A 26,750-nucleotide genomic window follows, 5' to 3' on the forward strand; every position below is an offset into this window, starting at 1 on the left:
TTTAAAAAAAAAAAAAAAAAAGCGCGCGAAACGAAAATTCCAGTGCAAGTTTTCGCCTCCGTAAATAAAAAAAAGAAACCGTCATCCTCCGTTTCTAACGCTTGCAATTTCTCACTCTCGGTAACCCTAAAACCGCTTTAAGTTTTCCGGCCACCGTGAAACTCCTTTCCGGTAAAAATAAAGAAGTAGAACAACAAAATGTTCTACTCCCATACTTTTTTGGCGCGGAAAGGGCCTCTTGGCACCGTCTGGTGCGCTGCTCATCTTCAACATAAACTCAAAAAATCTCATTATACTTCTACTGATATTCCTTCTACCGTCGGTATATTTCCTTTGTTGTTATGATCTTTATCTGAAGTTTTGGAATTTGTTTTAGTTTATACAAGTATTTTTTGTGATTTTAATCGTCAGTGATTTGTCAAACATTTGTGTGAAATTTTATTTTTATTTAAAAACTGGGTTTTTAGAGATTCCCAAGTAGTTGTACTAAAGAATTGATGAAATCGTTGAAACTCCAATGACTTCATTATTTTTTCATAATTTTTTTCATTATTTTGTTTTCCCTCCAAGTAATGGTGATTGAAAGGGATTGTTCTTCAACGGCTAATTACCGAGTCAAGCGGTGTTATTTGGGTTCATTTTTATTCCAAGAATTCATCTTTATTTTATTAATTCTGTCTATTTGTTTAACGACGATATTTTAGAAGGGCTGATGGAATAACTTAAATTTGTTTTAAATAGTTATTTATTGTAATTTTGACGGGTTCATATCCATAGTTCATATCTTTGTGTGAATGGAGTAATCTTGATTAACAGTGTTAATTGTTTAATTTTTAAGTTTGCATATATACACCCTTTGTTATAAGACAAACAGGAGAGCTCACCCAATTATTACTGTCTTTGTAGAGAGGATTATCTATCCAGAAGTCCCTATTGCTCTCAGAATGTATGGACATCTTCTGTTGGGTGTTGTTCGTATTTATTCAAAGAAAGTCGAGTATTTTTATCAAGATTGCACTGCTCTTAACATGAGCTTGCGGAATGCCTTCCGTACCATCAATATCAATTTACCTGAAAATGACAACCAGGCTCAGTTTAATACAATCACTTTGCCGGAGACTTATGCACTTGACGCTTTAGAAATAGACAATGATTTATTTCGTATTGATGGGTGAGCTTGCTGATATTTTGGTTTCAGAATAAATTCTGACATCTGATGTATCAGATTTTATCTGTGAAACAAACTAACTGGTGTATGGTTTTGTGTTCTCAGATCACAGGATAGTCACCTTAAGAACTTAGAGGAAATAACACTGCAAGGTATGTGTTGCACATTCTTTGTTGCTAGTGCTTTTATCTTCAAATATGATTTCCTTAGAATGAGTGGAAAAAATGCACATCATAAGTTGAACTGTTTGCAGAGTCCTATCTATTGGGAATAAGGCTCTAATGTTGTTTCATTATTGATCTGTTGTGATATGAACTGATTCAGCTTTTTGACTGTTGTGCAGATCAAAATCCTGCTGAGACTGAGCTTTATGTCCGGATTACATTTGATGATGTAATGTATTTTTTTCTTTTTTCCATCTTGCTGTTCCGAGGAACCCTAAGTTTATAGCAATGATTTCTTTATCTTAGTCACATTTCAATGAAATTGGTACTTCCAAGAACACATGCCAATAGATTTGAGTAATTGAAGAAGTAAAATACATGTAGATAATTTTTTATTTTATTTTAAGCTTTCATAGTTGTAGATTAGTATAATCTTTGTTATTGATAAGCTTTCATGTTGAATTATTTTGGTTCATATACCTGACCTTATATGTTGGGATTAATTCTTTGGCATTTTTGTTTTGTTGTTACTCACAATTCACACCACAAAAATGCCCCCTGCTTGTTAGTTATCTGTTATGTCTAGTAAGCATATCACACTCATTAACCTGTCAAAAGTCTGCAGTTGCTGTTTGTTTCCTGGTTTTACTGAATATTTTTCCTCTTCAAGAAACGAACTAAACAAAATCTATTTTTCTTCGTAGGATATGATTCCAGACTCGTCTCACTCTGATCAAAGGGAGAGTGATCCAATGCAGATGGAGTATGTTGCTTACTAATATCAATTCTACATAATGGTATATAGGAGTTTGTATGTCTTCGCTCATAAGAAAATTAATCTAACTTTTACTTATTCCATTTGCCTGCAGTAACGTGCCTGTAGTTTCCATTCCTCTTAGTCCTGATATTCAGAATGCTGGTCTTAACCAAGATGAAGGCTTTCCACCGTATGAGATCATGCGTGATAACCATGACGAAGATATCCTTTTGTCTACCCCAATTCTACGGCCACATCAAGAAACTGTTGATCCTAAATCAAACATATCTCTTCCAAAAGACACACTTGAGATGGAAATTGATACACCACAGTCACTACACGCATCAACTGGATTACATTCTCAGCAACGACCGCTGTATGAGGGGCCTTCATCTCCTACTTCAGAAAATCGTGTAGTTTCTGATACTCTGAGTAAATGTGTTCATATGTTTTAATAGAATGCTTGGAGACTAAAAGGTACATGAATATTTCAGAACTGAACGCTCTTTTGGATTCGCAGTTAATGTTTCTCCAACTCAATTGTTGCTGCGACCATCTTCATCTCCCGAGAAGCCTAAGCGTCAACCTCAAAAGAGAAAAAGAGAACCGTGCTTTGATGAGACTTTAGTTTTGACCAATGAGTATGATTGTTTTGCTCCATTAGGCTAACCTTATTTTCCTCGCTGTTATTTGCAGATGGATTCATTTGAGTATTTTTCTTGTTACAGGGTTTTGAAAAGTATGCTCAATGATTGTTCTGATTTAGTGCTAAGGAGAAAGAGGCTACCTTGCTCTGCTTTGGGACTATGGAGATTTAGAGAGGAGAAGAAGAGGAAGAATGAAGATATTTTCTCAGAGCCACTAATATTTGGTAAGCGGTTTCTCATTTTAAGTTAATTAACATTTGATGATTTTCCTCTAGCTCAAGAACAATATTTCTACTGCAGGAATGTGTGAAAGCCTCCGAACTCTGTATAACAAGGACCTCATTGTCTCAAACCCCAATTTGGCTGTGGCAGTACCAACTCAACAGGATTGTGCTCCAGAATCTATACCACATGTTCCTAATGTTGATAGGGAAAATCAGCATCCCCAATCTCCTGTTCATGCCAGTGTTCATGTTCCTGATGAAGGTGTGGAAATCGAGCGTCTTCGATCTGCAGATCAAGATCCAGGACAAACCAATGTAGAAATATTTTCTTCTCCCACACCGTTATATACTCAGGGATTTGCAGAGTATCCTTCATCTATGAGGATACCAAGTTCAGTTTCAGAGCCTCGGTTTGGGACTACCGATCCTCAGTCAGATCTGGGTCATTTTACCAGCTCTACGTGCTTTGATATAGAAACACCCAACTTTAATTCTGAGGGGAGGAATGATGATTCAGGCATTGCTTTGTCAGGCATTCCAGAACTAAGAGATTCTAGGGGGTCTGATGTAAGTTTCTTGAATTATTTTTTTCTGCACTGATAGGGTGTTTAAAATTAAAATTAAAATAAAGTATAAGGAAAATTGTGGGCACGCCTTTACCCTGGGGTGAAGTGGATCCATTGTACCTTCCTCATACAAAACATTGGACTGGCCAATTGCACTATTTCATTATGCGTAGGAGCCAACTCCCTTACTGCTTAGTCCTTGTAATGACCTTTCAGGCTTTCAACAAATTGTTCAGTCAGTCGCCACTTTTTCTAAAAGATGGCCGGCCAGCCCTGATTATTGTCCTTGAATTGTCATTTGTCTTGTGGCATTTTTGCAACTCACTTTCCATTGACCTAGGCAGCCCTGATATCTGAAACTCAAAAGACATCTCTTATTTTAACAATTTCTTCCCAAGTAAGCCTCCATAGAGAGCCTCTCTCCATACAGGTTAACGATGTTGGTTTTTTATTTTTTTCAGATTAGGTCTGTTCTTAACTAATGTTCCTGCCTCCAGGAAGTCATGAAGGAAGTTTTATGTGCTAGTTTGTACTGCTTATAATACACCTTTTAAAATTCCCATCCTTGAGATTCAACCACTATGTCTTTATCCATATGGCAGCATCGGAATTTAATATTCAATTTCTTTAATGATCTTCACTTCAATACTTGCATTGTGGAACTTGCTCACTCTTTTAGAAGTTCAGCCGTTGACAAGGCTTAATGGTGTCTCTATATGTCATTTGAAGTTAGTACACAGTATGTAAATGCCTATAAGATGCCTGCTAATTTTTCGTTGCAGGAGCTCTCTTTTCTGGAACAAGATAATGAAAGCCCCCTTGGTAAGTTCTGCATGTACTTCTATTTTTAGTAAACTTTTTAAGTTCTATATTTGATATACAATGCAAGACTTGTGAATAACATCAGCTTAAAGTACCAGATTCTCGAGGTGTTCATACAGGAGATATAGCGTCTGCGAGGACAAGGTAGCCAGTCCTGACACCACGTCTCTTAAACAATCTCTTCTCAAACAGCATCTTAAGCTCATGAGTGGAAGATCTAATCTTTGTTTTCTCGTTTCAGGGCAGTGGCTCAGTACCTTGAAAATCATTCTCCTTTATCTAAGTACCCAAACAGTTCTTTGGAAGAGCTAAGTTTGAACACCATATTGGAAGGAAGACGAAGAAAGTTATGTGCACGGATGTTCTATGAAACTTTGGTAAGTCTATGCAATAATATTTTCAAGGTCTGCTCCAAAACAACTGATGTTTTGCTCTTTCTAATGGGTTTTTATCAATGCAGGCTTTAAAAACTGCAGGACTGGTTGATGTTAAACAAGATGAGCCCTATGGTGATATCATTTTGAAGTTGAAAGCCAAAGTTTAAGGTTGCTTCAAATGAAGCGATCTTAATCCGATAACTTTTATATACACAGGTATTTGGAGTCAAGAGTACGGTTTTTAGACGTTACAGAATAAATTAGCATAGCCAATAGCCATTTCAGTTTTACAGCTTATGACTGAAACTTGAGTCATTCCTTCAATCACATGTTCCGTTCTCATCCATTCTGCAATATGTTTGTCACGTCGCGCACCTACATTTGGCGAGACTACTAATGGGGTGTGGATTTTGAAACTTGCAGGATAGAAATGTATAGCAGCTCAAGTGAAGTATAAACTCTTGTTTCTTTTTTGTGTACATAATTGTTGATCCATGACACGAAACATGATGCTAAATTGTTGTAACATAGCTTTTTTCCGTTGACCCTTTTCCTGTATGTTTTAGAGTTTTCCTTTGTAGTATAAGGGACGTTAGAGCTTTTGTAGAAAATATAGCAAATTTATGTGACAAAGAAAGTAAGTTGTAGGAAAGTTGTAAGTTACTTTTAATAAAATTCTCAGCTAGAAATATTGCTCGTCTTTTGTAATTAGAATTAAAATGTCGAATAATATTTTATTATTATAATTATAATGCTATTATTTTCATATAACCTTTCATTCAATTTTAAAAATAAACACTTATTAAATCAAGTCGATTAAACATGCCGACTAGGTTTACATACTCGTAAAACTATCAAAATAACCCGAATTAAAGTTTGTATTATTGACCCGAATGTCCACATCTACAATATAGTGTTACATCTAAGGAGAGTTAAGGAAAGCAGCGATTTGGTTAATAAAGAGACCCGCATTCATTGAATCTGGGTCTTGCAAATGGAAACAGTGACCTTCAAGAGTTTCTACCACTTCAACACTAGCCTTACATCCACTCTTTATCAATACCTCTTTGTATTGAACACCCCTATCTCTAAACGGGTCATACTCAGCCACAAAAACCATCACCTTTTCCCCACCCAATTCCCCCAAATCCAAATCCATTGCCGGGTTCAAAACCGGGTCATCCAACCCACTTGATCCCGAGTTCACAATCACCCATACCCGATCCACCAATTCTCCTCCAGGAAAATCACCAAACCTATCCATTACCAAACCAATCCTTTCCTTACCCCAAAAAAATGGATGAATCAAAAATATACCTTTCAACTTCAAACCCCCATTTTCTTTTCTCAACCCAACTCTTTTAGCCAAATAATGAGCTATATCAGCACCCGTACTATCACCATCCAAATAAACCCGATCCATATCACCATCCAAATAAACCCGATCCATATCACCATAATCCCTGATCCATGGATACTCATACCCGTTTTCAAAAACCCATTTAAGAACCCAAGACTCCTCATAAGCAATAGGAAGAGGGAATTCAGGTGCTAATCTATACTCCACTGAAACAACAATCACATTCCCTTTACAACACAAATTATTAACAAAACTATGATAAACTGGTGATGCTACTGATTCGATACAGAATCCTCCGCCATGAAAGTAAACCACAATCGGAAGTTTAGACCCTATTTTACGGGCATGGATCGGATCGCGCCTGGAGTAATTTCCACGTCTTGAGACTCAACCCCTGTGGCTGAATCGATATAGACGGGGGCACAAATTGGGTGCCTACAAATCTTTGTACTTTTCCGTCTTTGTAGATTACGAGGAAGGGTCGGAAATCTTGAGCTATGTCTTCTTCTTTTATGGTTTCCATGGCTTTAGTTAGTTCTTCCTCCATTTTTTTGAGCTTCAATTTATCTTATCGTTCAGTGTTCTGTAAGAGTTATACTCGACTTTTTTGCTGTTTTTTATTGACTTTTAAGACTTAAGTATGTATTTAAGTCTTTATAACAACTGCTGTTGTTTTCAGGTATTTTGTAATTTACACGTGTATTAGGAAATTTACTATTCTATCAGTTTATTAAAAAGTTTCTAACTTGTAATTTTGGTAATTTACTATTTCTTCCGTTTCATATTAATTGTAACATTAGATAAAATGAAACTATTTATTCATCACTCTTAATTTGTGATTAGTTTTTAATCTATTAGATAAAATATAGTCAAATGAGATCTTGTTTGATTTGTCTCATTGCAAAACTTATTAATATCAAATTTTTATAATTTTTTATCACACATAATTAGAAATATAAAGAATTGAATTTATGCATTGGACTGCGTGAAAAAACAAACATTACAAGTAAATTGGAACGAAGGAAGAATATCTTAGCTTTTACCAACTTTATTTTACCATTTTTAATATTGTTTATAGTCTCCACATGTTTTCCACTAATTTTATAAAAATACTCTTTTATTAGGTGTGGTTTTTATATTTTTTCCACTAATATTTTTTTAATATTTTTATATTATTTATGATTTTCACTTTTCACTTTTCATCCATCAAATTTATTATTTAATAATATTATATACTCACTATATAAAAGATTTTATTTTCCTTTATTCCTGTGAACATTTTTTTTGAGAACTTTATCATGAAATAGAAGGAGTACTATTTTAAACTAATTTTAATATATTATCTGAGAAAAAAAAACTAATTTTATTACTATTATTATTTTATTAACGAATAACTGGTGCTATATATTTAAGGGGTTATACAATACTATTGGTATATTTTAGCTTACTATTTAAAATTAATTTAATCTTTTTTAATGAAAGTCGGGGTCATTGTTCATTAGAGCACCATTAATGAAGACTCAAAAAAAGTTCATTCTACTATTTTACAATTTTTCTTTTTCTTAAAAGTTTATTTTCATTTTAATCTTATTAACAATGACCTTCTTTTAAAGGTTATTATCTTATCTTTCTTACTTTTTCTCTAACTCCCCATACTCTTCACGTTTAATTCATCTAACATTTAATTTTTAATTTTTTTATTTATAATGATATTTTTATGTACAAACTTATTATAATTCTTTATTTAATTAAAGTAAGTTTAATTTTTTTATTAATTAAAACTTTTTAATCTTTTAATAAAGCTAATATTTTTTGGTTTTTTTAAACAAAAAAGTAGAAAAATAGGAAAGAAAATAGGTAACTTTGAAATTGTGTCAAAAAATATCAAATTTGGTCCCATTTTATAGATCTCAAAAAATATGATGTTAATATAATTATATTTTTTGAAATTTGTTTTATTAAAAAAATAGTTGTTTAAATTAATAAACGACTATCACGCAATTGCAGGGTGACACATGGAATGAGCAGCAGGCATGTGTTAGGCGCCATGCAGATGTTGATTTCTCAGCAAACCCAACACTGACACATGGTACATTGGTTGAAAAAACAAGTGATTGTTCGGATGGACGGGTCATCATATGATCTAATTTGCCAACATTTTTCCTTCCCATCTTAATTTAGGTCATCATTAAGAATATATATACTCTAGCTTGGTCATATGACCGTAAATTAGGTCACCATCAAAGTTGTTCTTAGCAAGATAGAGGGTATCCGTTAGTAAAATCTATTTTATTATACTCCCACTTATTCATCCTAATAGTTTCATTTAATCGCTTTAGAATTATAAGTGATCATTTTAAAACACTAAATGTACATGAACTAACCTAATAAAAATAGTCTCACCATAAACCTATTTCATTTACGAATTTATATAAAACAATTCTTAATTACATTGTTCTAAAAAGTGAAAATAGTTCTTCTTAAATACATTATTTTGTACGGGTTTTATACATATACAATAGTAGCAAACTAGCAATCAATAATTTTACTAATCTTCTTTTAAGAAAGAAGCAATCCTAGACATAAAACTATCAATATTTGGAGAAGTAGCATCAAGCACATGAAAACAATGTCCTTCCCCTAATGTTTCCATAACTTCAACCTTTCCTTTCCATGTTTTTTCCAAATGTTTAATATAAGCCAATCCTCTTTCCTTATACTTGTCTTTTTCTGCCACACAAACCAGCACCTTATCACATGCTAATTTATACAACCTCGGATCCACACCCGGATTCAATCTCGGATCATCAACCGACCCGCTACTTGTCGGATATAAATACTTAATTAACCTTTCGGGTTGTTTTGCGGCAAAATAAGGATGTATGGATAGTAAACCTGCAAGGTTTAAGTTTGGAAGAGGTTCAACACTAGCTCTAATTGCTACATCATGTGCTAAATTTGCTCCCGAACTTTCACCACATAAAAAGACCCGATTAAAATCCACATACTTATTAAACCACGGATCTGATGCAGATTCATTTTCATCAGCTTGGGCCGCAATCCATTGAAATGCGGCCCAAGAATCTTCATAAGCAATGGGTAAAGGGTATTCTGGGGCTAGCCTATAATCTATTGAAAAGGCAACAATGTAGGCCATGGATACCAAATTACTTAGAAAGTTTTTGATAATCGGGCCAAAAGCTGACCCGGTACAAAACCCTCCACCATGGTAATGAATTAGCAAAGGTAATTTCTTTCTATTTGGGCTTTCCCCTTCATCCAACTTGGGTAAAAAGATCCGACCCGATATGTCAGGGTTTGTAGATATTACAACGTCTTTGGTATGGATACCCGTAACCCGATCCATACCCGCTTTGACTTTTGAGGTGAGGATGTATCTTTCAATTTGTCCATCTTCATGAACTTTAAAGAAAGGTAGAAAAGTATTAGACATGTCATATAAAATTGATTGAATATCAATATTTTTTGTATTGTCGGAAGTAGTCATTTAATTTGGAGTAATTTTTCAATCGAAATTCTTTTAAATAACTGTTTCTATTTTTTCTTTAATTAAATTAGATTTAAATCTAATATACATACTTAAACAAGTTTTTCTAAACCAAAATTTTTTCTCTGCCATAAAATAAAGGTTAATTTGGTGGTAATAAAAGAGATTATATTATTAATGGTTAATCTTTTTTTTTTTAAAAAAAAGCTTTTTTTGCCATTAATCCTATTTTGTAAAATGCTAGAAAAGGTTGATAAAATTAGTAATCTTTTTTTTAGTGAAAACATAAAGCTTAAAATTTTCAACTACATCTATGTCATCTATATTAAAATGGAAATAGGGAGGAATGGACCTGGAGTCTCATACGTGAGATAAAAATTAAAATTAAAATCTATAATTAAAATGTAGATAAGAATAGATTATTACTGCATTAAACAAAGGAAGCACGCATGGTCAAACTTGCAACTTTTTTTTTTCTTTCAAATTTTACTTTTTTCACGATGTTTAAAGTGATTTTTAAATTTTTGAATTTTAATATCTTAATCGCATCATAAAAAATTATGAAAAATATATGATCATAAAGTATACATTAAATTTTTCTCTATCAAAAGTGAAATACGTTAAATTAGAAGAACATTAGAGAACAAAATGGAGCAAAATTCTATATTTGGCATAGGTTAGGAATTGTTCGTAGTTTATGGAGGAGTATTTTATAGGCAAAATCATAAATTTAAATTTGGTGCGCCAAAATTATTATACCGATAAAATATTATAATTGAATAACGAATACATTAGCGAAAAAAAATTCTAGGATGGTCGATGCACTTAGGATTAATTAAGTAAAAGAAATCAAGCAAAAATGTATAGTCACATGAGTATTATAAGCTAGTAACATAGTTATGCCAAACAAATTAAAGTTTTGGTTTTTGTTTTTAAATACTTCATCAGTTTTTTGGTGGGATTTGATCGTCCCCATTCTTGTATAAAGGCTTATCAGTAGCTTTAATTGGAAGACAGAAAAGTCATTCCTTTTTCTATCAATGTATTCGTAACATAGATTCTTCATAACTTTTAAGTAGCCCATAATTATGAGGACCATAGCATTGTTTTTATCTTGTGTTGAAAGTGGGGTGGGGGTTACATAGGTGAAAAATTGATCACATTTAATCCCATTTTAAATGGGATTTTTTGAAGTGATATATATTTGTTGGAAATGATCTCTACAAAGTCATTTTAGCTCACAAATTCAATATCAAATAAGCATTAAAACCTTCAGCATACTTTTTTCTTATTTTCAATCCAATTTGAGTGATTGTTTTGTTCACATCTTTAAAAAATACGCTATCTTTCTCTTTGATTTGTTACATATCATTCAAAAAGTCATTATTTCAATTTGGGTTATCTAGCAAATTCAAGGGAAGTAAAAAGTAAATACATATTATTGTATGTCAAATGCATTAGCCTTGGGTAGTATTGACTACCAACGAGTTTTATATACTCTCTCCGTTCTTTTAGTTCTTTTACTTTGGATTTTTCACACATATTAAGAAAAAGAGAATCTTTGGTTGTAGGGTGTTATTTTAATTAAATAGTAGTGTGAAATAATGATTGTATTGAAAGTATGAGGTTGTAGTGCATATTATTTTAATTAAATAGTAGTGTGAAGTAATGATTGTATTGAAAGTATGAGAGAGAAAATAATTATAAATAAAAGAAAAGGGGTACATTAAAAGAAAAGGGGGTTTTAAGGGGTAAAAGTGGGATAAAAACTTTCTAAAAATAGAAAGTATTTTAAAGTGAAAGAACTTATGAAACTACCCGTTATAGTAAGGTACTAAGGTGAAAGACCTTAAAAGAACGGAGGGAGTATATATCTTTAATACATAAAAATCATTTTCTTATTTTCTTCGCGATATACCGATCATAAGATTATAAAAACATTTTCTATTTCTTCCAAACATAATATTTGCCATTGAACTTTAACACCACATCTTTATTAATAACTAATTAACCAACTGATCAAATAAACAAACTAAATCAGCCAAACACAGCTAACATGGAAACAAGACGCATGCGTATTGATGATAGTGAGTAGTGGCAGTCCATGTCTCCCTCCTCGATCATCATAATTCATAACACTCCTCCTATAACTCCAATTGTATTGTTAAGTGTTAAATGTTAAATGTATTGTATATTGTATACAATAATTGTTTTATTCTCTTGGGAAGAGCTATGATGAATCGGTCCGACCACGAAGCCAGATTCTTGCGTTTACTTGCTTCAGATTTACATTTACTACTCTTCCTCTTTTTCTTTCCTCTTTTTTCTCCTTAATTCTTCTTCTAATCCACTTACCCAATTACATCTCCAATCAATAACCCAACAAAATCTTTGTTTGAGATGCGCGGTGTTCTGTCGCCGCATTTTTGATTCATCATCATCACCATTTTCAACAATGTCCGACGCTTCTTTTTCCTCTTTCCAGGTTTTCGTTATCTATCATTCCTTCTCAATTATTTAATCAGTTTTTTTTAAATAACATTTAATTTATGTTTGTTTGTATGTTGTTCATTTTTAGTCACATTAATTATTGTTACTAGTACTTGCCATTTTTTCATTTTCTGTTAAGTTTCACTAATTGCTGTATCTGGGTTTTTCATATGTTATTATTTTTTTTGGGTATCATCCATCTTAGCTTTTGATTGTATGTATCATGTATGTATGAATGTTGTTGATTATTAGTGACTTCAATTGTTGTTACCATTTTTTTCATTTTCTGTTAAAGTTTCAGCAATTGCTGAATCTGGGTTTTGATTTGTTGCTAAATTTTTTTTGGGTATTATTCATCTTAATTTATGGATCATGCATACGAAAAACAAAATAAATTCAATAAAATATTATAGGGTTTATGATTATTTGGAGTAATTGCTATAGGAATCTTTTCATGTTCCAAATCCAATGCACAGTAGGAAAGCTCAGAGATTTATATAGCTTATTACGTTTTCCTTTTCCAATTATTGATTTAATTAATCTAATCTTTTAACTTCTTAAGTTTTGTAATGATTTTTAATTTTCTGGCATAATCAGATTTTTTTCTGTTTGGATTCTTCTTTGTCAGTAGTAGATACATGTAAATGTTGGCAAAATCCAGTTTACTTAAGTACATTTGTTGTTATGATACTTTTTTTTTGGAAGGTAACTGCTTTACTATTTTTAGAACATCACTTAAAACTTCTTGATGGTGAATGCTAGTAGAAGTAGGGTAGGGTACTATGGAGTAAAGGAGAATGTGGCATCAATATGTTTTCTCTAATAGTCTAATTGATAGTATTTTGTTAGATTGATTGGTCATCATCATCATCAAACCCATTATATCCCGCCCATAGGAATATGATCAGGGTCTGGGGAGGTTAGACTGACCGGTGGGTAGAGGTGTTCATTCGCGCCATCAGGTTGGTTTTGGGTTTAGTATTTCGGGTCGGTTCAAAATTGGTTTCTGTGCCCCTATTGATTTTTACATAATTGTAAATCCATTTTTAAGTTGGGTCAAATCGGGTTCGGTTACAAGGTTGGGTGAATATCAGGTCATCAGGTTTGTTTTGAATACCCGTAAATTTATGATTTAGGAAAATCAAGTTTTTAATCGTTGTGGTTGTATGGTTGGTCTGTCTTGTGATTTTTTTTGCTGAAGGATACCCACACGTTTTAAGGTACTTTGCAACTGTGAAAAGACCGAGGAAATATTGAGAAATGTTGAAAATGTTTACTTACCCTAATTTATGCATGGGTAGAATTTCTTGTGTTAGCTGTAGGTAGGAAAGTTAAGTTTTGAATTGGTGTATATGAGTACTTCTGCCCTTATCTAAAGCAGCATTTTTCCTGCGCTTTTACGAGGAATGTTGCAACTAAAGAATGAAAGAGAAAATGGTTTTGAATGTGGAAATTGTTTTCTTTCCCTAACCCTAATTAATTCTTTGGTAGCTTTGTAATTACAGGACATTTTGGTGCCGAAAAAGTCATCATTGCTGCTGAGGCTGATTACACTTGTAGTGTTAGCTATGGTCTGTGGAATCTCCTTTTCTATCGTTTTCCTCAAACAATTTAACATTGGTCACGTTACTATGGTTACATTGTTCCCAAATGTTCAAGTGAGTGAAAAGCCATGCCCAAGGCCTGATCTTGAAGATTGGGAAGTTCCTTATGTGCATTTCCCTAAACCCGTTACTTATAGCAGGTATATCTTGTTAATATAAGAGATGTTTTTCATTGCTTTGTCTGCCCAGCTTATTTTATGTTCCATGATCAGGGCGGAATGTGCATGCCATCCTGTTCGGTACTTTGCCATAATTTCAATGCAAAGATCTGGCAGTGGATGGTTTGAGACCTTGCTGAACAGTCACATGAATGTGAGTTCAAATGGGGAGATATTTTCTAAAGCTCGGAGAGCTAATGTTTCTATTATAACAGAGACTCTTGACAAGCTTTATAACTTAGATTGGATGAGCAGTTCTGCCAAAAATGAATGTACCTCTGCCGTTGGCTTGAAATGGATGCTAAATCAAGTGAGTGTTATGCTTCATTTGTCACTTTACTTTTAGGTTAATAAACGTTCTTAAGTTTTTTTTGCGAAAAAAATCCTATGTGAGTCTGCTGTCTCTATTTGCATTATGTGTGCCACTTGTGATATAGAATCTAGTTCTTGATATCAAGAAATTTGATCCAAACGTACGCTTCTAGTTTTAGTACAACCCAAAACTGTTTATCATCAATCATCGTTGATATTCGGATGCAGTATTTAGTATTTCGGATTAGTTTTTTTTAACTTGCAACTTGCTTGAAAGCGCAAGCCTCAAAGAGGTTTAACAAAGAAAAACAAATGAAAAATATAATGCAAAATGAACACAAGTGTTTATGAGGTATCTTGAATACCTCCCCCTCAAATATAGTTTATTATAATGAATTCAACAATTAGAAATATAATAAACCTCCCTTATCTTGAGAACAACCTCTCAAGATCACAAATACTAAAGCAAAGTAAGAACACTCTCAAGTTTCTAACAATGCAATAGCCCTCTCAACAATATGTGTGTTTGTGGTGTGTGTTACTATGAGTGATGAATCCTATTTATAGCCAAGTATTCATCACCCTTAGTATTCCCTCATAAATCACCATAAACTCACATGTAACATCCTAATTAACTATGACAATAAACATTACAATAAACAATAGAGTAATACACGAAATAATTGCATAGTCACTTCACATTCTGACCAAAACAGAATCCAAAGTGGTCTGCTGAACTTCTGCTCGACCCGAGCCACTACCTCGCTCGGTCGAGCGAGCTTCTAGAGAAGCTACTGACTTGTTCTGCACACATCGCTCGACCGAGCCAACACCGCTCGACCGGTCGAGCAACACTTCACTCGATCGAGTGGTTGGTCGAACCACTCACTGTTCTGCTTCTTTATTTGTTGCTTTGATCAAGCAACTCTCATCAACCGTTCCAAACCTTAAACCACCCATATTCGACACATCTTTATCGACCCTCTCTAAAGTACAAGACAAAGCATGTTCGATTATATGTTTAAAGTTAACGTCATCATTAAGATTATTGGTACTTGCTTTAACATTGCTAGTTACTGATTTCCCCAACCTCGCTTCTAAAGCTTAGATGTTGACAGCCTTATGCAGGCATATGTTAATATGGCCCATGTTCTGGGATTATAGTTAGATAGTAATTTATGTATGTTTGCTATGTGGAAGACATTAACAGCATTGTTTTTAGTTTCTAGTGACTCTTTTCTTTCTTGCAAGAGTTAGCTTATCAATGGTTTTGGGTGGATTTCTTTGTGCTAATAAATAGAAAAACAAGGAGCCAGATTATTGCCTGATTGTTGTTGCAAGATATGAATCAATGGAGTATATTTGAGGTTTCAATCTAAGTGATTAATGGTGCTTGATAAGATTGGATATTGGGATGTGGTCTTGATTTATAGGTTGTTCGGAGATTATTCTTGAAGATTAAACTTTTTTCTGAAATTAAGATGTTAACTGACCAATCATTAAGCTTGGGGAGAAACCTGTATAAATGCAACCTTAGTGGGGTTCACTGAAAGTATCAGACTTGTAAAGTTTAGATTTTTTAAAAGTGTTGATTTCGCAACTGAAGGATTTTCGTCTTCATCTATCTTCTAATTGCAGTATTTTTTTGTTCTTTTTCGGTATTAAATTTGCTCAACACTTTGAAATATATTGTTTTGCTCTGATATATATTTTTGGGCCACCCTGGAATACTGTTTGAAGCTGCATGTCTGTTCAGTTGTTTCATTTTGCTGAATAGATTAACATTTCAAAATAATGTCCCTTAATGCGATAGGGCCAAAGATTTTTAATTTTTTGGTTCGGATTGTAATGGACTAAAGTAAAATGACTCATTAAATCATGTGCATTTCTTATTAATGTAAAGTTTGCACATGATGTTTGCTACTAACGGTCAATTGGAATTTATCTCTTTGTTAGTCTTATCATTAAACAAGGGTGAGGTTGCGTAACCGACCACCTAAACCCCACCCTAGGTGAGAGCCATTTAATGACATTGGGTAATAGAATAAAAAAGACATTGTTATTAGACCAGGTTCTATCGGGCCTGGAAGATCCGTTAGAAGCACTTTTGAAAGATAGGACATAACAATGTATTGCCTTGGTGAACTAATGTAAATTAACTTTGAGGCCTTTGATTTAAGTGACCCTATGAGGACGGGCACCTTGTACATGCCCAGAACCACCCTTGCTCTCTATTTTACCTAGAATGTTTTGCCTTGCTTGTCATTCCTGCTCTCCACCACATGCTAGGAGGGATTTCGGTAGTCCAAGTATGAGGAGGGGCACTAATGGCTAAATCTGATCTGAGCAAGTGAAGCTTTCACTTTATAGAAGTTTGTATTTTGGACAGTCCATGTTAAGTGTTTCAACAACTTATTATACGTCAAACAAGTCTGACAAGCTTGCTATATCGTAAGAGTATTTTTATCTTTTTTAATATATGCTGCTCTTGATCATATGTTAAAGGTGGACTGATGCCATCCAAGCATGAGGCAGAAAATTATTTGCTAATCTCTGACTGTGTCTTAATTTTGTAATGATCCTGAAGCAATATAGAAGAAAATCAATAAAGGATCTGGCTGCGGCCATGGAAAATAGGAATCATCATTGAACCATCTAGAACCCTACATTTCACATTAATGAGGCAACGTCTGCATCATGTTGTGGGGGGATTCCTAGTAGAAGATATAGAATTGGAATATCTTCTAGTGCAGAAAGATACTGGTTTTTGGTGGTTGAATGCATTCATTATATTGTCTTTTTTTCTTTGTAAAAATAGGTTTTGGACATCGTGTGTTTTCAAATAGTTGCCTACCGCAATGTTCAGATCGGAAACATAATGGGTTGGCCCAGCGTCACATGATTTGCTAATCTCCCTTCGAATTGAGAATTGAAAAAAGCCAATTATGGTCGGTTTTGGGGTGATTTGGATCATTTCGAGCGAATTAGCTAGCGAGTTATGTTATAATGGGTTGGCCTTAAGCATTAGTCTTTGTAGTTGCACATTTTCTCAAGATTGTGGAGCTACGTCTTATTACCTGTGTTGAAAACATGCTCTACAGGATCACGATGTTCCTATTCCGTGATTCAAAAGTCGCTTGGATCTAGTCAGTTTACCGTAGCTTTATTTTACATTGGCTGGATTGTTCACGGCATGCATTAGTGTCTTTATCGAAGAAAAAGGCAGATGCTTTTGCTACCTTTCTTTTGCTTGATGTTTTTGTATCTTTTCCTGTTCACACAAGTCATTAATATAATTTTGTTTTATGCAGGGTTTATTGGAGTATCATGAAGATATCGTCAAATATTTCAGCCAAAAAGGCGTTTCGATAATATTTCTCTTTAGAAGAAATCTTCTGTGCCAAATGGTATCAAAACTTGCAAACATCTTCGACCATGATAATAAGCTCTTAAACGGGACACATAAATCTCATGTCCACTCACCCCATGAGGTTTGTCTATCCTACTCTTAGCGTTATTCCTTGACAGCCTTTGCCAATTATATAGGATATTTACCGGATTGCATCGCAAACTATTGCAGGCTCAGATCCTAGCAAGCTACAAACCTTACTTGAACGCCACAACTATGATACGCGAACTCAAACTTTTCCGAAACATGGTAGCCAAAGCTTTAAACTACTTTAATAGCATCCGACACATAACGCTTTATTACGAGGACATTATCAACAACCAAACTGTATGTAGTCTACTCCATTGAGCTTCCGATTCAAAGTTCATTTGGTAGGAATTACTTCACATGTGAGACAAGATCCCACATCGATAAAATAGTGGGTTGTGGACTTACATGTATATTAGGTGGGCTAATGCTTCTATTACCATATGGTTTTGGGAAACAATGAACTTTACCAAATGTATGTGCAAGTCAACGCTCTTTGACCCATGGGTTTGTGGGCGCGAGCCCACGGGTGTCCTGTGTCCACATGAGTGGGCCACGGTGAGATTATGTGACGAATTATCACAACCTAATACATTTAAACCATAGAATTGATAAAAATAACGATGTCTCTGATTTATTATGTCGTGCAGAAATTATTAGATGTGCAAGACTTCCTAAGGGTACCGAGAATGAACCTAACGAGTAGACAAGTGAAGATACACAAGGGACCGTTGTCGCAACAGGTAGCTAACTGGGATGAGGTTGAGAGGACGCTTAACGGAACCGAGTTTGAGAGTTTCCTCCATGATGATTATAGATTGTAGGATTTTTGTTCGTTTAGATGTAAATAGCTTGTGTTGGTTTAGTTTCAGTGTTTAACCCTTCATAATTCTTTGCACTTCCGGTGGCCTAGGGCAAAAGGTTTCGTCCCAAAATTTTTGGTTTTCAGATTTTGTAGCTTTTATGCTTTCTGATTGAATGATTCCATTATTCTTTCCTCTAAGCATTGATTTAACACAAATACTTGCAACATGTTTCGATCTCTATGTCGAGCCCTCGGTTTTTTTGTGCTATGTTGCTTAAGTTTTTCCGTTTGTAATGAACAAAAGAGAGTGAAATATTCTTGTCACGTAAAATTTGTTACATTATTGTTTTTTATTTATTTATAATGTAATAAATTTAAAAGAGCAAATGAATATGTAAATATGTGAAAAAAAATTGCAAGCACTAAAATACTCCTTTATGCTGGGTGAAAAAATTAAGTGGGTTGATAAATTTGATTAAATAAATAATAAATAATATGAGTGAGTAGTAAGAGTAAAAGGTTTATTAGGTTCATATAAAGGTTATTATTGTGTGTGTGTTTTTTTTTTTGTTTTACTTTACATCATACTGATTCCATGGCAAAATTTTCAGATAAGTAAAAAATTAGAGATATAATGTTGTTTCCTTTTGCTAACTAATTGTTTCTAATTTATTGGCATGAGTTTGTCTTTTGCTTTCTGGGTTGGTTAAATAGGTAGAAATTTATTTTATTGCATGACTAAAATTAGTGAAAAAGTTGATTCAAGTTAAAATAAAAAGCTCATATTATAGTTTTTTTAATTGGTTTTTGGCTTGTTAAGTAATTTTTTCTCAAACCAAAGCCATCAATGATAGATTTGACTAGTTGATTTTGAATTTATTAATAGGAGCAACTTGTTAAAAAAATATCTTACAGATAACAATAAGTTGTTTCAACTAACTGATTTGCTAAAAAGTAGAATTAGATGATTTGCCCACTCAACTTTCTATTTGTGCTAAAATAAGCTAATATAATCCAATAAGCTATTTTATAAAACACTCCTAAAGTTGTTGTGATTTTCATTAACAATTGCTTACACAACAAGTTAAACAACCGGTAAAACTAAAGTAGACCAAACAAGTCAATTAACTAATTCCCAAATACCATAAAGTCGGGGTGACTTGATAAAAAAAAAATATCAATACTGTAAAAAAACAAATTTTACAGGATAACTAATCTTTTACTAAGAGAGTATAAATAAAAATCAAAATTCAAATAATTAAAATCATGAAAAATATACTTATTTAGCCTACATGGTGATTTCTGTCATGGCTTTAAATGCATACCTGATGCACTAATCAAATTTCCCAAAGAATTACGGGGAAATTTCATTGAGATATGAGAATAATAATAATAAAACGTGGTGCTTAAAATTTTTATTTGATATTACATTTTATGAGTCACATGCTGAAAAAGACACATTTAAGTCTATATCTCTAGAAGATTTCATAATTATTGCAAATTTCATGCACAATTTGTCAAAAATTGTAGCACCATGAACTGAATCTACCCAATTATTTCAAGTTATTGTCAAACACTAAAGTCCACAAATATGTCTATTTAATTTTATTGTTTATTTTCTGTCTCATTCATTTTGCATTATTTGAATGAAAAAAATTTTATATTACAGTTTAAAATGATGTAAAATGAAGTAAAATAACTCTTTTAGTTATAGAATAAGTTGAAGAAAGAAAAAAGTTAAATGAAAAAGTAATTCTAATTTCAATTGAGATAAAATTTAATTTTAATGGCTAAATAATTTAAATAGTGTGTGCATGCATGTATGGCTAAAGCCTAAAAACCTAAAGAAATTCTTAACCGAGACGATCTTTATTAAATCGGTCCAATGTGTACCTAATAATTCTAAAGTGATGACCTTCAATCTTAAAATGACCGATTATAGTGATAACCTTATATGATCACTTTTATGGTCTTTAAAGTTATTATTATCCTAAAGTGACTAATTATAAAGTAATCAAGTACAGTGATCACTTTTTACAATCTTAAAACGATCATTTATATTCTTAAAGTGATATCTTATAATCGTAAACAATAAGTCTAGTATGAGATAGTCTCATAATGAGACGAGCCCTTACAATCAGCTCATTTTTCTAATTAATCACTTTAAGGTTATAACTTATAAGCAAATCATTTTAAAACTGTAAAAGTAATCAGTTAAAATTATAAACGACCATTTTAAAACTCTAATTATACAATCTTAGATCAACCCTTAAAAAAATTAGTCTTACCTTAAGACCACTTCATTAAAGAATTTGTGTTTTTAAAAACCTAATACTTCATATGGGGTGTTTGGTAAATGTTTTTTTGCTTAACTTTTTGATTGACTTTTGGTTTTGGTTGGTCAAACATAAAAAAAAAGTGTTTCGTAAATGATTTTTAAGCCAGCTGAAAAGCTAACTTTTAAGCTAAAATAAAAAGGCTACCCCAGTTAGTTTTTTTTGTTGGTTTATGGGTTGTTGACCCACTTTTTGTTTAATAAACAGTCAACAGTCAACAGTCAATAATTAAATTTATCAAACATTTTCATAAACAATTGCTTTTTCAGCTAACTTAAAAGTCAACAAAAAAACAAACACTTTTAACTGGTCAAGCAAATCAATATCTAACAACCAATTACCAATTGCCAAACGCCCAAATCATCATATATATATATATATATATATATATATATATATATATATATATATATATATATATATATATAAACAAAAGAGTAAAAAAAAGGCGGCCACTTAGTACTTAGTAGTAAACTTGTGGTAGTAGTGGACTAGTAGTATACCACCTTACCACAATATAAAACTCTTTTGTCTTCCCTTTGGTTGTCGGCATCTATTTCCTTTCTTAGTCAAATTTATCAATCTCCCACCAAATACCCCTCTTCAGCCCGCCCACAAAATTTGCCCAACCAACACCCAAAATATATCCCCATTCCCCTCAAACAACACTTAATCTCATACTCTATTCACACAACAAAAAAGGAGACATGGAGATACTAGAACCAGCTGCACATATGACTCAACCAAACACCATTAATTCTACACCATTTATGAGCGCTACCTCTAGCCCTCAACGCACACAACCCATCCTTAACTTCTTTTATAGCGCACCCACTAGCCCACGCTCACCTAAATTTCATTCATCTAATTTGTTTGATAATATTTATACGGATGATTATATGGGTTCGTCTTATGATGGGTTCGAGGGTCGCCCATTCGACTGGGAAGTCAAGCCTGGTGTGGCAAAAAATGGTGAAGAAGAAATAAATATGGTGGGAAATCGAATTGAAGAAGAAGAAAAGGAAGAATTTGAATTTGAATTTAGTGGGCAATTGGATATGATGCAGATTAGGCAGAGTTTATCTTCAGCTGATGAGCTTTTTGATGGAGGGAAAATTCGACCGTTGAAGTTAAAACCACCTCCTAGTTTAGAAATATTCAAAAATTGTTCTGAAAATACTTCTCCTAAATCTCCTAGATCACCTAAGTTTGGTATGTGTAAGTTTAAGGAAGTTTTGTCTCCTAAGAGGAAAACGGGTCTGGTTTTTGGAGCGGGTCCAGACCCGTTTGAGGAAGCGATCCGGAATACTAGGAGATCATATCATGATGAAAGGAAACAAAGAGGAAGAGGTAGAGAAAGGATAAGTCGATCACTTTCTCCTTTGAGAGTGTCTGAATTTGCTCTTTTACATCATCAAGAACAACAAAATTTTGATGAACCTAGTAATAATAATAATAATAATTCTTCAAGTGGCTTATTTGGATGGAATTCAAGCACAAAAAAATGGAGGTTAAAAGATTTGTTTCTGTTTAGGAGTGCTTCAGAAGGACATTACAAAGATTCTCAATCTTTTTCCAAAAGATGGAGTTTTAGATCAGCAAATATGGTGTCTGGATCTGGGTCTAGGTCGGGTTCGGTTTCAGGTTCGGATTCAGGTTCGGTATCGAAACGAAGAGGACAAAAATCTATTCATGAAATGCATTATAGTTCAAATAGAGCATTTACAGAGGAAATGAAGAAGAAAACAAGTCTTCCTTATAGGCATGGTTTAATGGCTTGTTTGGGTTTTAGTCCTGTTCTTCCACAATTTTCCTATGCTTTTCCTAATACTCCTCCTTCATGAATTCTATCCTTGATGTTTTGTTTGGTAATTGGTATAGTAATAGCATAGTGCAAAACTACGGTTTTTGTCACAATAGCGATAATTAACAATCACAAAACGAATGCCACAGTTAATAACGATCGCAATACAGTGATACAGCCTTATTTTTGAATTATGCTTTTAGCGATATTCTGGTTACATTGTTTTGTTTCTTATGATTTGGTTGCATGATCTTGTAATTAGTACTCCCCAAAATTGTTGTATGTTTTGGTGTGAAATTAGTTATAGTTCAAACCTTATCATCACTCAAAGAGTTTGTTAATTTATTGCCAAATGTATGTATTAGTATTTTATTAAATTGTAAAGTACCACGTTTCCGTTACCAATAATGCAATAAAATTGTGATTGATACATTTTTCAAGTTACCAAATTTATTAGTTTATTTTTAATTTTTTTAAAATAATTATTTAAAAAATAATTTAAAGTTTATTCAGCATTTTAAATTGTTTATTTAAGTAGTTTTAAATGAAAAATAGGCGAGTAACACTACAAAAAACTCTTCATTTAGCGATGGAAAAATGGCGACAGGAACAGCTGGTCGCCAATGGCGACGACAAGGCGAGGGAAAAAGAGGTCGCAAAAGCAAAAAGCAAGTTGGCGACGACTTAGCGAGGAACACGTGGGTCGCAAAGCAAAAAGAGGAATGGCGACGGCCCTTTGAGCGTCGCCCATTGGTCGCCAAATAAAACATTTGGATTTTATTTTTTTCCAGATTCTGGGCGACGGGTTCCCGGGTTGCCTGAGCGTCGCCTATTTTCTATTTTTTTAGTTTATAACTTGGCGACGGGTATGTTACGTAGCCATTTGGTCGCCCTATTTTTGAATTTGAATTCAACAATGGCGATGGTTGGTTTGTTTATCGCTTTTTCATCGCCGTTTTGTCGCTGTTATTCTATAAATAACCCACTGATTGTTGTCCATCGTAGTATATTTTCGAAGCTTTGGAAGCTAAAAAATTTGTAGTATATTTTTGAAGCTTTGGAAACTAAAAAATTTGTAGTATATTTTCGAAGCTTTGGAAGCTAAAAAATTTGAAAAGGTTAGTGAGTTTTTTGTTTTTTTTATATGAGTTAATTTTATTTATTTTTATTATTTATATTTATTTTCTATTGTCATTAATTTTATTATTTAATTTGTACATATTTTATTTTCTTTGTTATTTTCTTGAGTTTTTATATTTTTTATTATTTTATATTTTATTTTAATTGACATTAGTTTGCTTTATTAGTTTTTATTAGAATAATTATATTATTATTATCATATATATATATATTTTTATTGTCATTAATTTGAAAAGGTTAGTGAGTTTTTTGTTTTTTTTATATGAGTTAATTTTATTTATTTTTATTATTTATATTTAGTTTCTATTGTCATTAATTTTATTATTTAATTTGTACATATTTTATTTTCTTTGTTATTTTTTTGAGTTTTTATATTTTTTATTATTTTATATTTTATTTTAATTGACATTAGTTTGCTTTATTAGTTTTTATTAGAATAATTATATTATTATTATCATATATATATATATATATATATATATATTTATTGTCATTAATTTGAAAAGGTTAGTGAGTTTTTTGTTTTTTTTATATGAGTTAATTTTATTTATTTTTATTATTTATATTTAGTTTCTATTGTCATTAATTTTATTATTTAATTTGTACATATTTATTTTCATTGTTATTTTCTTGAGTTTTTATATTTTTTATTATTTTATATTTTATTTTAATTGACATTAGTTTGCTTTATTATTTTTTATTAGAATAATTATATTATTATTATCATATATATATATATTTTTATTGTCATTAATTTGAAAAGGTTAGTGAGTTTTTTGTTTTTTTTTATATGAGTTAATTTTATTTATTTTTATTATTTATATTTAGTTTTTATTGTCATTAATTTTATTATTTAATTTGTACATATTTTATTTTCTTTGTTATTTTCTTGAGTTTTTATATTTTTTATTATTTTATATTTTTTTTTAATTGACATTAGTTTGCTTTATTAGTTTTTATTAAAATAATTAAATTATTATTATCATATATATATTTTTATTTCATTAACTTACTTTTTTGATAAGTTGAATGATTATGTTATTATTATATTTAGGTGTTAAAAATGAGTTCTAGGCAAGAAAGAAGTTGGATGTACAATCGACGAAAAAATGGAAAGTTTAGTTTAAGATTTATGAGAGGGTTGGAAGAGTTTTTAGATTTTGCTCGTACACAAAGCATGAGTTCTGAGATTAGATGTCCTTGTAAAAAGTGTAAAAATTATTGTTTTAAGGAAGTAGATGAAATAAGGGAACATCTAATGAGAAGGGGGTTTGTTGAAAATTACTATGAGTGGGAATATCATCAGAACACAGAGATAGAAACAACATCTGATGTTGCAGCGGAAGTCGGAGAGCAATCGTCAAACAGATTAGTCTTATCATTGCAGACAGCAGTGGCGACGGACATGTTGGTCGCCAGTTGGTCGCCCATGTCAGAGCTCCATTGGCGACAACTTGTTTTCTCGCCCTTTCGTCGCTAGATTATTACATTCTGGGCGATGGAAATATTCGTCGCTCTCTTGTCGCCTTAAAAACCGGCGAGGAAAGGGCGTCCACCTTGGGATTAGCGACGAAGTGAATAGCGACCACCGTATTCGCCGTCGCCCGCTCGTCGCCAACCCTACTTTTTGACCATTTAGCTATGAAATGGCGACGAAAACGTCTGTCGCCAATTTGTTAGTTTTTTGTAGTGTAAATCATTTTGTAATGTTTGTATTAATTATTTTGTATATTGTACTTAAGTGTAATGTGTGCATATGTTTGGGTATAAAAGAAAGATATTGAGGATCTTATCATGCTATCAAATCGAGTAATTTTGATTATGTGATGAATCCATGTAGATCTATGATTCCATTGATATCAAATAATCAATGTGTGTTTGGCTTGTTTAAAAACAAAATAGTGATGAATAATTTATAATTTTTTTCTTATTCTCGTTCAAAATGTTTTTGGTGATAATTTTAATTTTAGTTCCTAAAATATGTTTTAATAATCAAACTTTCATATTAAGTTGGTCTCTTTAAAACAAAATTCAAAATTAGTCATTGTTCATCATTAAGAAACTCGAGTTTAATTTTCGCTACTTTCCTCTTGTAGTCGTCGTCCTATCCCTCGGTTAACCCTATAATAGCAAACTCAAAAAAAAAAAAAAAGAAAACTTACCTAGAATAATTCAAATTTTTTTGTGATTTTCCTACAATAATTCTACCTATTGATTAATTATGAATAATCCCAATTTTAGGGGTATTTGCTTAGAATAAATTTGAATAACTCGATGACCTGTTATAATAGGTAATTTACAAAAAAAGTGAAAATTAATGTAATATTAGACAAAAATTTTGAACATTTACATAAAAATTTTGAATAACGAAAAAAGTTAGAAATTTGTATAATAATTTAAACATTTTTTTGACATTTTATTTTAATTATTTTTTTCAAAAATAAAACTTGCAATAGCAAGTTATCCGGTTACCGAGTTTACTCTAGGAAAATATCTTCTACAGCTGAGATTATTCATGGTTAATCAATAGGTGAAATTATTATAAAAAATCACGAAAAAATTAAATTATTCTAGGTAATTTTTCCTTAAAAAAAAAAAAGCTCAGTTAGGAAGATGCCTGAGACTACATGGGAGTTTGAGGCAAGGAGACAGGAAATGCCACCCAACTCATGCAAAACAGCAACAGGCTTGTAGGAGAAAACAACAGAACTACAATTGAAAAACAAAAGCTCAATTGTTTTCAACAAAGAAGCAATGAGTAGGCCACCAAAAGATTTCTTAATTATGTGCTTTGCTTCCTGCTTTTGACCCTTTGCTTGTTAAGGTTGAAAAGTTTAGTTAATCAAGCTTTATTTTGGTGTAATTCACCCACCATTATGTGCACTAATAGCTGGTTAACAATTAGATTAAATCAATTATTACATCAAAAGCTGTTCAAGCTTTTGTTTGTCCCATTTTGTTCATTGTTGTGTAAGAAAGCCTGCTTTAGTCTCCTGTTAAATCTATGATGGTAACTTCTTTAATCAATTATGTTGTTTTTTAACATTATTGATCATTTGGCATTCCCCAAAA

At 32.4% G+C, this 26,750-nt stretch overlaps 4 protein-coding genes and 1 pseudogene across 6 annotated transcripts; 3 read left to right on the forward strand and 2 right to left on the reverse strand.

Moving 5' to 3' along the window:
- The first annotated feature begins 113 nt into the window (after nt 1–113).
- Nucleotides 114–5,329, forward strand: LOC130812891 (sister chromatid cohesion 1 protein 3-like). Of its 2 annotated transcripts, XM_057678540.1 has the most exons (14): nt 114–322; nt 907–1,171; nt 1,274–1,320; nt 1,512–1,561; nt 2,037–2,095; nt 2,202–2,500; nt 2,610–2,730; nt 2,818–2,960; nt 3,037–3,527; nt 4,309–4,348; nt 4,447–4,492; nt 4,590–4,725; nt 4,809–4,941; nt 5,149–5,329. In XM_057678540.1, the coding sequence occupies exons 1-13, from the start codon at nt 199–201 to the stop codon at nt 4,890–4,892; spliced, it is 1,905 nt and encodes a 634-aa protein (XP_057534523.1). In that variant the 5' UTR covers nt 114–198; the 3' UTR covers nt 4,893–4,941; nt 5,149–5,329. The 2 variants fall into 2 exon arrangements, with proteins under 2 accessions (XP_057534523.1, XP_057534516.1); XM_057678533.1 differs by having other exon boundaries at nt 4,809–5,329.
- Nucleotides 5,330–5,513: 184 nt separating this feature from the next.
- Nucleotides 5,514–6,683, reverse strand: LOC130812907 (probable carboxylesterase 2; annotated as a pseudogene).
- A 1,907-nt stretch (nt 6,684–8,590) lies between these two features.
- On the reverse strand, nt 8,591–9,665 carry LOC130812915 (2-hydroxyisoflavanone dehydratase-like). Its single transcript, XM_057678564.1, has one exon. The coding sequence runs from the start codon at nt 9,591–9,593 to the stop codon at nt 8,634–8,636; it is 960 nt and encodes a 319-aa protein (XP_057534547.1). The 5' UTR covers nt 9,594–9,665; the 3' UTR covers nt 8,591–8,633.
- Nucleotides 9,666–11,129: 1,464 nt separating this feature from the next.
- LOC130812924 (uncharacterized) lies at nt 11,130–18,614 on the forward strand. Of its 2 annotated transcripts, none has more exons than XR_009042139.1 (6): nt 11,130–12,078; nt 13,589–13,827; nt 13,900–14,155; nt 17,469–17,648; nt 17,738–18,151; nt 18,244–18,351. XR_009042139.1 is itself a non-coding variant. In XM_057678576.1 (6 exons), the coding sequence occupies exons 1-6, from the start codon at nt 12,049–12,051 to the stop codon at nt 18,415–18,417; spliced, it is 1,035 nt and encodes a 344-aa protein (XP_057534559.1). In that variant the 5' UTR covers nt 11,136–12,048; the 3' UTR covers nt 18,418–18,614. The 2 variants fall into 2 exon arrangements, 1 of the variants encoding a protein (XP_057534559.1); XM_057678576.1 differs by having other exon boundaries at nt 11,136–12,078; nt 17,738–17,893; nt 18,244–18,614.
- Nucleotides 18,615–21,201: 2,587 nt separating this feature from the next.
- LOC130812935 (uncharacterized) lies at nt 21,202–22,978 on the forward strand. Its single transcript, XM_057678591.1, has one exon. The coding sequence runs from the start codon at nt 21,442–21,444 to the stop codon at nt 22,576–22,578; it is 1,137 nt and encodes a 378-aa protein (XP_057534574.1). The 5' UTR covers nt 21,202–21,441; the 3' UTR covers nt 22,579–22,978.
- The last annotated feature ends 3,772 nt before the right edge of the window (nt 22,979–26,750 follow it).

Source organism: Amaranthus tricolor, chromosome 1 (assembly GCF_026212465.1).
Source record: "Amaranthus tricolor cultivar Red isolate AtriRed21 chromosome 1, ASM2621246v1, whole genome shotgun sequence".
Taxonomy (NCBI): domain Eukaryota; kingdom Viridiplantae; phylum Streptophyta; class Magnoliopsida; order Caryophyllales; family Amaranthaceae; genus Amaranthus; species Amaranthus tricolor.

What these genes read in the sequence shown, in the direction of transcription:
- LOC130812891 (XM_057678533.1), top strand. Translation starts at nt 199, where the DNA reads ATGTTCTACTCCCATACTTTTTTGGCGCGGAAAGGGCCTCTTGGCACC. An exon ending in TGATATTCCTTCTACCGTCG is followed by an intron (nt 323 to 906) that starts GTATATTTCCTT and finishes CTGTCTTTGTAG; the next exon opens with AGAGGATTATCTATCCAGAA. An exon ending in ATAGCGTCTGCGAGGACAAG is followed by an intron (nt 4,493 to 4,589) that starts GTAGCCAGTCCT and finishes TTCTCGTTTCAG; the next exon opens with GGCAGTGGCTCAGTACCTTG.
- LOC130812924 (XM_057678576.1), top strand. Translation starts at nt 12,049, where the DNA reads ATGTCCGACGCTTCTTTTTCCTCTTTCCAG. An exon ending in AAACCCGTTACTTATAGCAG is followed by an intron (nt 13,828 to 13,899) that starts GTATATCTTGTT and finishes TTCCATGATCAG; the next exon opens with GGCGGAATGTGCATGCCATC. An exon ending in TGAAATGGATGCTAAATCAA is followed by an intron (nt 14,156 to 17,468) that starts GTGAGTGTTATG and finishes TGTTTTATGCAG; the next exon opens with GGTTTATTGGAGTATCATGA.
- LOC130812915 (XM_057678564.1), bottom strand. Translation starts at nt 9,593, where the DNA reads ATGACTACTTCCGACAATACAAAAAATATTGATATTCAATCAATTTTA.
- LOC130812935 (XM_057678591.1), top strand. Translation starts at nt 21,442, where the DNA reads ATGGAGATACTAGAACCAGCTGCACATATGACTCAACCAAACACCATT.